General features: G+C 41.7%; 2 protein-coding genes across 3 annotated transcripts; one reads left to right on the top strand and one right to left on the bottom strand.

Moving 5' to 3' along the window:
• Nucleotides 1–3,186: 3,186 nt before the first annotated feature.
• LOC124690034 (peroxidase 57-like) lies at nt 3,187–4,266 on the top strand. Its single transcript, XM_047223477.1, has 2 exons — nt 3,187–3,414; nt 3,505–4,266. The coding sequence occupies exons 1-2, from the start codon at nt 3,187–3,189 to the stop codon at nt 4,264–4,266; spliced, it is 990 nt and encodes a 329-aa protein (XP_047079433.1).
• An 802-nt stretch (nt 4,267–5,068) lies between these two features.
• Nucleotides 5,069–9,175, bottom strand: LOC124692240 (protein FAR1-RELATED SEQUENCE 5-like). Of its 2 annotated transcripts, none has more exons than XM_047225563.1 (5): nt 8,922–9,175; nt 8,659–8,793; nt 7,727–7,777; nt 7,595–7,657; nt 5,069–7,505 (listed from the first exon to the last, which is right to left on the bottom strand). In XM_047225563.1, exons 2-5 carry the CDS (start codon nt 8,785–8,787, stop codon nt 5,391–5,393), a joined length of 2,358 nt encoding a protein of 785 aa, XP_047081519.1. In that variant the 5' UTR covers nt 8,788–8,793; nt 8,922–9,175; the 3' UTR covers nt 5,069–5,390. The 2 variants fall into 2 exon arrangements, with proteins under 2 accessions (XP_047081519.1, XP_047081520.1); XM_047225564.1 differs by having other exon boundaries at nt 8,659–8,780.
• Nucleotides 9,176–9,861: the final 686 nt, after the last annotated feature.

Raw genomic sequence — 9,861 nt, 5'->3', positions numbered from 1 at the left:
AGGGCCTTGGTAGCACCTGCTCGCGGCACCCGCCTACTTTGGTGCATGATGCAGTCGCTTACAGTAGAGGCGACATCGCTCCATACAAAATACGCAGGGCCATGCATGTCCATCACCGCTGCTGGAGTTAACAAAATGACAGTTGAGCACGTAGAACTGGTCTCTGACCTCGCCGACGATGGAGGCATTCATGGTGCATAATCTCCGTGGGAGATAATTCACGGTGCAGGAAATGAATTAAAATAGAAAAATAGAGGCAATCAGGAAGCGAGAGAGGTTTCACAACATGGAATCTCAAGTTCGTCACTTCAACTCATCAGACATGGCGACTCCAGCAGCCGTCGGTGATTCAGGAGGAGATCATTTCCTGCCTCCACATCTGCGATGCCAACAATACCTCCTTGCATGCCTTATTTTGACAAAAAAAATCTACATGTACATTTTCATAATATACGTTTGCTAGTCAAGTTTTGCGAGGAACAAATATTTTTGTGATATATGTAAAAAAGAGAAAAAAATTATCTTCCGAAATACCTTATTTTTATCATTGATATTCTTTTACACACGCCACGGGACAAGTCCATTTTTCAGCACGTAGCACGTGAAGATGTACGTGTGAATTTTTTGTTTCAATTTTTTAAATTTTAAAATATGTGTAACATACATTTCAAAAAAAATGGAGCATATGGTCCCATGTGCCAAACCACCACTCCCTCGTGGACGGAAATTCAATTCGACTCGCGGGTGCGTATGCTTTCTCTACCCAAAAATTATATTTCGAAATATCGAAAACTTTTAACAAAAAATTCTACATGTATATCTCCACAATATATGTGTGCTAGTCAAGTTTCACGAGAACCAATATTTTTGTGATATATGTAAAAAAGAGAAAAATTATCTTCTGAAAAGCCTTATTTTTAGCATTCAATTTTGACCTTTTTACACACACCACACGATAAGTCGATCTTTCATGGAACGACTTTGTGAGCACGTAGCACATGAAGATGTACGTGCAAATTTTTCGTTTTAATTTTTAGAACTTTAAAAATATATGTAATATATATTTCAAAATAAAAGAAGCATACGGTTCCATGTGCCAAACCACCGCTCCATGTCGTGGAGAACTTAGTTACATGCACACTCAAATTAGAATTAGAAGTGAGAGGCAAATGGTTGGCTGCGAGCAGAGCATGTGATAGGTAGAGAGAGTACGCCATGCACACTTAATTTCCTACCTGCACTTGATTACATGCACCCGATGGCTTGCTCTCTCTGCACTTGATTCTCTCGCTCCATGACTCATGCATGATACAAACTTAACACAAGATATGGTTGTTCACTGGCGCGGACATCATCGCATCGACTTTGAATAAGCGGTCCACCCTCTGGATAACCTGCCACTCTTTTCCCGCCTGCCAGGGGTTAACACTGTCGTAGGGTGCAGTCCGGGCAGATGTTTTGCAGGTATTAAGCTTCAGAGGCGATGATTGATTTGCATCCAGATCGAATCTAAATGATGGATCGGACTACAACCAGGTGAGGGCATTGCCACCGGGTGGCAACACTATATTTACCAAAAACACATATTATGCTAGTGTCCAATAACATATTGTGTTGCAATATCATGCATGATGAATTTTGCGGTTCCCAAGTGAGTTACACACTGGTAACATCGCTTCTTGGCCATGCCCAATAAAATTTAATTTAATTTTTCCATTTACCCTTTTTGTTTCTTTTTTTGTGAGAATTCTTTTTCTACTGTTTTTATCTTTTCTCCTTATATTTTATTTTTTCTCTGTATTGTTTTTGTGTCTCCATATTTTATAAAAAAATACTTTACTTTTTTATTTTTCAAAAAAAAGGACAGCAGGTCTAATAACTAAATAGTCAAACCTAGAAAGAAATTAAATGGAAGAGAACATGGAAGATACTACCCACCTGTGTTGGCATCAATAAAGCGGTTAACAGTCTGTCCGTAAGGGTCAACCATGTTGGTTAGTGCAAACCCACTAATGCAGAACCAATGTTCTTCTCTTCTACGACCAATGCATAACAAATCTAGGAGTGCATTCTACGATATGGAGCCCATTTCTTCACCCTAATATACATTTTCAGTATAATACTCTCTCTTCATGAAACTTGTCTTACATTTATCAAAATCTGGATGTATTTAGATGGACAGATTTAATGAGAAGGAGAAAGTACGTAGTAGAAAAAATTGAACCGCACCATCTATCTGCTAGCTAGCTATACCGCCACAATGAAAATTCAAAAATATAGCCCAGAAAGCTTGTGGTGTGTGAGAATGTGAGAAAGAAATAAATGTTTCGTCTATGTATTTCTTTTCTTTAGTGAACAGACTTTATGCGTCATTTTATACAAGAAGCGCACAGGTCAATTGGAAGCATCTTAATTATAATGAACTAGTAGTACATACGCCGCTGGCACAATAATATTATAAAATAGTAGAACAAAAATTGACAAAAGTACCTGCAAAAGCCAAAGATACATAAACAAAGCAATCTGTCAATGAACAAGTCGATCCCAGATGTGTCCAACCCGCACAACAGCCTCCTCCATAGCTGCAACAGCAAGCAGACAGTAAGTAACTCCGAAGATAGCTGACAACTAAAATTCCTCTCCTATATTAAAGCTTTGTTCTTGGTTTGTGACGTGGTCCTCAAATCATTTGCTCCTTTTCGCCATTAGTCGTTGGAAGCTGGGCAAGACGATCGTTTATCGTCAGGTTTTTATTGGTGTGTTGTTTCCCACCCAGCGTTGCATCGTGTTGGCCGAGTGAAGTTGTAGCCGTCTTGGCATTTCTTCTATATGATTAATACGTCTTCTAGGATGTATTCTAAAAAAAAAATGTTTGTCAACTTTGAGAGAGGCAAGTTGTTTGTTTAGGAAAGACCTTGACTTCTTGACATGGATGGAAAACTAGAAAAACACCGATGAATACTCATACTATGTCAGTCACAGCTACATAATAACAAAGAAAACGATCCAGGCCGGTGTATACGTGCTCTCCATGACCAGACAAAATTCTACAAGATAGCTAGCATGAGTGCCTGACCATGCCATCTCCTCATTAAGCAACTATAAGTATAGTAGGCATGCGCAATTAGCTTCTCACACCCTCCATAGCCAAAGCAGCCATTCCAAGAGCAAGGTAGGCGCAGCGAAATGGCCCTAGCAGCGCAGACGAGGGCGGTGTTGCTAGTGGTGGCGATCTCTGTGCTGGGGCTGGCCACCGGCGGCCTCGCGCAGCTGAAGAATGGGTTCTACATGGGCAAGTGTGGCGCCAATGACGTGGAGACAATCGTGCAGGGTCTCGTCAAGACCCGCGTCGGCCGTGACGCCGCAATCGTTGCCCAGCTCCTGCGCTTGCAGTTCCACGAATGCGCCATCAATGTACGTGATACAATTGCTTATGCATGCGCCATTGATCTTCTGCTCCATGCATAGGTATACGAATATAAATTACCTGTATGTATGATGTAGGGCTGCGACGGCGGGCTTTTGATCGACGGTCCCGGGTCCGAGAAGACGGCAACGCCGAACCTGAGCGTGAAGGGCTACGACTTAATCGCGACTATCAAGACGGAGCTCGAGAAGCGGTGTCCCGGCGTCGTGTCTTGCTCCGACATTGAGATCCTCGCCACAAGGGACGCCGCCGCTCTGGCTGGTGTGCAAAGGTACTCTGTGCGCACCGGGCGGAGGGACAGACGGCGGTCCAGTGCCGCCGACGTGAAGCTTCCAAGTGAAGAGGATACGGCCGCGCAGGCAACCTCTTACTTCGCCGGTCTCGGACTCACCCAGTTGGACATGGTGGTTCTGCTAGGCGCGCACACGGTGGGCGTAACGCACTGCAGCAAGATCAAGAAGACACGTCTTTACAGCTACGGCGGCAAGACCGGCGCGACGGACCCGAGCTTGCACTCGGACGATGTCGCCGTGTACAAGAAGTATGTGTGCCCCAACACAGCCTCGTCGGACAACAACATCCTGTACCTGGACACCCAGTCCAGCGTCTCTAGGATTGACAACAGCTACTACAAGAGACTGCAGGGACGTCATGGCGTGCTCTCCGTCGATCAGAACCTCTACGCCAACGGCTCCTCCACCAAGTGGCACGTCGACAGGCTCGCCAACACAGACCACTTCTCCTGGCTCTTCCCACAGGCGCTCATCAAGCTCAGCGAGATCAACGTGCTCACCGGCACGCAGGGAGAGGTTCGCAAGGTCTGCAGCAGGTTCAACTGATCGATCGTTTGTTCATCTCCAACCACGCTCCTGTGCGAGGCCGGCGGATTTATTCCATTGCCCCCTCATTTTCTGGATTCTGGTTTTGGTCACATTGAAGGAGTACTTAATTTTGATCCCATGGTCAACTCATTTGTTTTGGGGATTATTTGTAATAACGTGCAAGGTTGTATGTTCTTTTCTGTGTGATGAAGATAATGAAGGACATTATTGTGTTGGTGCATATGTTCATGTCGCATATAAGAGATCTTGAGTATCATTTGTGCATTTCTAATGAACCCCTATCTTCCAATCTGTTGCAAGATGTTATTCGACTAACACTAACAGAATTTGTGCCCGAAAGCTTCCATTTTCATATGTAGACTGTATTTGCAGATGCAGAATTTGATCAAATTTACTTCCTCCGATCCATAATAAGTGTCCTGGTTTCGTTCAAATTTAAACTAAATCACGAGTTCACGGCACTTATTATGAATCGGAGGTAGTATAATTTATGGTCTCATAAGCTCTACCAATAGCTCGTTCTAATCTTTTCTCCCACTTTCACAGTATCAAAATGCATAAACTCATTCATCTAAAAAAAATGCATAAACTCTTTGTCATTTTTACAAGGCGCGTACAGATATTGAGATTTAATTTTGACCAAACGTACATTATGTGCAACAAAGAATTATACAGTTGTATTCCTATTTGAAATTTTTCAGCGGTGTCGTTTTTAAGACACATGTCTCACATATTACTGGTCAAATCAAACTAAGCTGACTGCGGCATCAATTTGAATGTTCATCAAGGCTGAGCGGCAAGCTAAAAGACAGACATGCTAACTGAAGGTCAAACAAAACGAGAAACAACGATTAGGGATTATTTCAGCCTCGTGAGCATTTCCCACAGTGCTGCCAGATCTATCACATGATCTACTGGCATGAATAAACTCTCGAAACTATATCTCCACCTTGACTTTACAGTTCTTCTCTACTCTCATCTCTAAATTACTTAAATAAACTAAACCATGCTAACTACTATTATCCTTCATCCTGGACAAGAGCATTCACCTGGACATGGACAAAGTTAGATAAATGCTCCTGTTGCCTGAGCCCTAGTCCAGAAGACGTGATGTTTAACTGTCACTGTTGTGAGCATTCTCCTTGGGACATTAACAACCTTTCTTGAATACTGTCAAACTCTAGCATAAATGTGTTGCATTTTGCGTCATCACCACATATTTTCTTGCCGAGGTCAGCCATTTTACTCATTAACATGGCATATCTTGTTGTACTGTCTGTCTTCTCCAAGCATTTTTGCCTGTACTGCTTTCCCTTCTCTTCTTTGAATTTATCAGTCCATCTGGGAACTATGTATTGCCCTGGTATTTCATTGATTCCAAACTGTGTGAAGAGCCTGAATATGTGGCAGCACAGTATTCCATCTCTGGCAAACTTTGCACATTGGCATATGAACGCACTGCTGCCAGGTTCAACTAGCACTTCAAAATATTTTCTATCAAACTCTGGGTTCTGGTAGTTGAAAACCTTCTCCAGTCGGTACACAGCCCCCCTTTGTACCTCCTGCACGTTGAATGCAGTAGAATGGAGTAGTTCCCTCTGTACTTTCAGGAATATTTGCCTTGTGTAAATATTAGATGCATGCTTTTCTATTGGCTGCAATGAGAAGCATGAAGGTACAGTTCCTGCTTGCTGTCTATCTTCGTCATCGGTTTGTATCGTCTTCTTTTGTATCTCCTCATATCTTTCGATGAACTTCTCTATGCTGTCCTTTGGAAGCACGGAGTCTTTGAATAACAAATTTGTACCTTCGCCACATCCGAGTGACTGGACAAATGGATAGAAATCATGTCTGAAATAAACAGGGACCCAGATTTTTCTTATTCGCCACATGAACTGTAGGTACTCGTTTTCACTTGCATTGTATCTCTGCATAAGTGAAATCCATCCTTCTTCAAATTCTGTTTCTGTAAGTGAGTTGTCAACTAAGCTATGCAGCTCTGCTTTTATGTTACCCCTTGCTGCCATGAAGGCTGCTATCCTTTCATGTGCTTTCCCCATTACATCCCATTTGCAAAACATGTGCCTCACTTGTGGCATGATCTCTACAATTGCTTTTGCCATAGCTTCATCTTGGCTTGTTACGACTGATCCTGGTATTTTTCCTCCCATCACTTCCAAAAGCGTTTGGAACATCCACTTCAAGGTTTCAGCTTTCCTATCATGTAGTAGGGCGCATCCTAACAAGAGGGTCCTCCCGTGGTTATTTATTCCAACAATGGTAGCAAAGGGCAAATTATGCCTATTTGTGGTATAAGTAGTATCAACAGACACGAAATCTCCAAAAATTTCATAATCCATCCTTGACCTTGTGTCTGTCCAGAAAATACTGCAGACAATGCCGTCTTTATCTGTTTGCTTCGTGTAGAAAAAACATGGGTTCCGCAGCTCCAGTTCTTTGAAGAGCTTCAGCGCTTTTTGAACATCTGAGTTTTCGGTTCTATGTTGTTCATCAATCTGTAAACTGGTAGCATCTTTCTTCTTGAATGGTATGTTTCCAAAACTGCTTCTCATTCTCCTAAAAATCTTCATAACTTTGTTGGGAGGTATCCTACTTTGCTGCAGAACTTTTAGAAACGATTTTTCTTCAATTGGCATGTTTTTGTGGCTCAAGAAGAAGTTCGTGAGAGAAGGGTTTGAACATAATGGATGGTTGTGCTCATTCCGAACTGTTGTGAACTCCCATTGTCCCTTAGTGAGCTTCACTATCACCTTTGCTTGGCAATTTGTCTTCTCAAAAGCATTTCTTTTCCGCTTCTTGTTAGGGTCCTGAGTCAGTGTTGGTTTGCCACTCCTGTTGCAGTCTAGGTGATACTTCTTTCTCTTGTAATTTGAACCTCGCTTTGCCACAAAGCCATTTAGGAGAGCATATGTATTATAGAATCCGTGTGCATCTTCGAGGGTTTGGAATTTCATTCCAGGTTCTGGTTTTCTTGCAGTCTCCAATTCCTCAAATTTAGGATAAAAGTATTTTCCTAGTCCACTATCTGAGTCGCCTCCTGAGCTGCTGTCTGAATCACTTTCACTTGTATTATTGCTTGCCTTTTCAATGTTTTCCACATTATCATGCAGGTGGTTTTGTTCTTCAGCTTGCTGCAGTGAATGGACGACTGAATTGGTTTCCTTATACACTTCATCTGCTAATAGTCCATCTGTGTTCTTTTCAATAATATCTTCCTGCACAACAATAATAAGCTACTGTGGAATGTCGTATTCGAATGTCCATACTTAAGTTGCATAAATTATGTTTTGTTTGGTTTGCAAACCTGATAATTATCATCAGCTGATGGTGGTCTTCCTTCTTCCATTGATTGTTTTCCAACAGGTTCCTGTATAAGGTATTATTAATAGAAGGCATTAAGCCATTGAGGAAAATGGTTAAGTTGTTGCTTAAGTACCTTACTCAACTCACTTGCAGGCATCATTGTTTTCACAGTATTTTTACTGGCCTGCAATAAAATTATGTGAAATATACCATGTAATCATGATACTGGCAAAAGATACTTTATTTATCTACTTTATATCTATGTCACTTGTAGTCTCAGTAGAAAATCCCACATTAATTCGATAAAAAAGAAAAATATATGAAGGTCTATCTGGTGGGACCAGTTATAGGACTTGTGATTAACAAACATTAGAAAAAGGGAAGTAGGTTTAAAACCAGATATAAGACTTGTGATTAACTGAGACTGAGACTTCTTCTGTCGGATACATGAGTTCAAATTAATTTGTTTCACTGCTGTATGATAGAATGATTTCTCGAATAGAAAACTGACATATAATAAACTATACAAACAAATTGTTCTCTGTCATAATTTTCCCCAAACCAAACGACACAAAATGCATAGCAGTCACGATGCGAGAACTAACTACTGCGTCACGGACACATGATTCAGTTGTTAGTTATTATTCGTGAAATCAGTGCAAACTTAGTGTTGCCATTTACTACAGTTGCAGCACAACCAAGCCAAGATTTATTTCTGCCTAGTTTTTCAGCTCACATACGGACAGAAACAACACAGGTATAAGACTAGGAGTCAACTGTCAAGGCGCCCACTGGAAACTAGGGCATTGCTGTGAGGCTTGAGTGTTGTCCAATATCGAAAGGAAACCCCCGTGAATATAAGTATACCAACAAGCATAGCAGTACTGTTCCTGAACTATTCACTTAAAATACCTACAGAATACATTTAAATTCATGTTATCCGTTAAGCCACTAAATAAAAAAATATATGATACACATAAATCAGGGGATTTAGCATTCCATAAACTAGTGTTTTTTTTAACTGACGAATGCACAGAAAACTATATAGACATGTTCAGGTGATACCTTTTTGCTAACCGACTCTGGTACAGGGGAACCTTCATCGCCGTCTACAATGTGTATCCCTCTCTTCTTTGCGGATTCATTTGATGTATCTGCTCCTGGCTTGTCCAACTCTGCAACCATTCCTGTCATGACAAACTGCAACCATTCCATCAAGTTCATTTCATCTATGAAGCTCGCTATTTCTCATTTTGGGGGTTTGGCACCTCGATCAAAGAAATTACGGTATAGAAGAAAGGGTAAAATCAAGGTGTTTTTGTGTATACCTTGTAGATAGCCGCTTGCTCGTCAATACCGGCCGCCACGCCGCAGAGGGGACTGGATCCGAATCCCCAAGACGATACGATAGGAGAGGGATTGGCGAGGAAAGGAGGGTTTGGGTCTGGGTCTGGACGGCGAGAGAAAACTACCGTTGGAGTGTGTTGAGATGGGGAGGGAGGAGCGCTGCGGCGGCCGCCTGCTGGATAGAGAAGCGAGATGCGGCAGGAGGAGAGGTTGACAAGGGGATCTCATGCGCCGCTTTGCTCCTGTAACCCTTGCGTTTGTGCTGTGTTGATCCTGTAAAGCTTGTGCTATGGAGCAAACGTCCACCACTTAACTCAATGGGTGCAGAGTGTTCCCTCCTTGTCATCTTGGGTATCTTGCCTTGTGCTCCTGAGTGCCACCGTGGCAGCTAACCTGGCAAGTGAGATTATTCGCCTGTTGCACTATAAAAGTTTCCACAGAGTCGCACTTACCAAACCCACAATGGATTCGATCCAAAGTACTGTACTGTATATCTAGTTCAAAAGATGGATATTATAAGCGAAGTTACAAGCAATAGACTAGCGGAAATCCATTTTGCCTCGTAGAGTACTATTTTAAATTATAATTGAAAAAATATTTGGGGTGTACTTCCATACATTATATGCCTGCACACACACAGTATCGCAAAAAATTATTATATTTTGTGGCTTGCGCGAAAAAGATAATTTATGGTGCTTTAAAAAAGTTATTCACAAGACATTTATTTGTGTTTTTTAATATGCCACACCAAATGTTTTTTCATGCAAAACTTTTGTGAGCGAACATAGGATATCTAGATGCACACTTAGGGATTTTATTTCAAATCTTTTAACATTTTAAAATACATTTAAAATGTATCTTCACTAATAGGTGTAGATCCACCTATGAGCCAAAACGCCGTGTCAACTAGCGGAAACCATA

This window comes from Lolium rigidum, chromosome 2 (genome assembly GCF_022539505.1).
Source record: "Lolium rigidum isolate FL_2022 chromosome 2, APGP_CSIRO_Lrig_0.1, whole genome shotgun sequence".
NCBI lineage: Eukaryota > Viridiplantae > Streptophyta > Magnoliopsida > Poales > Poaceae > Lolium > Lolium rigidum.
Note: the sequence above shows the minus strand (reverse complement) of the source record. Positions and strands in the feature narration are given on the sequence as shown.

Bases quoted from the DNA above. Each gene is read 5' to 3' on its own strand.
- LOC124690034 (XM_047223477.1), top strand. From the start codon at position 3,187: ATGGCCCTAGCAGCGCAGACGAGGGCGGTGTTGCTAGTGGTGGCGATC. The intron at 3,415-3,504 runs GTACGTGATACA...TGTATGATGTAG, and splicing joins TCCACGAATGCGCCATCAAT to GGCTGCGACGGCGGGCTTTT.
- LOC124692240 (XM_047225563.1), bottom strand. From the start codon at position 8,787: ATGACAGGAATGGTTGCAGAGTTGGACAAGCCAGGAGCAGATACATCA. The intron at 7,778-8,658 runs GTATCACCTGAA...ATTTTATTGCAG, and splicing joins CAGAGTCGGTTAGCAAAAAG to GCCAGTAAAAATACTGTGAA. The intron at 7,506-7,594 runs GTTTGCAAACCA...ATTGTTGTGCAG, and splicing joins CAGCTGATGATAATTATCAG to GAAGATATTATTGAAAAGAA.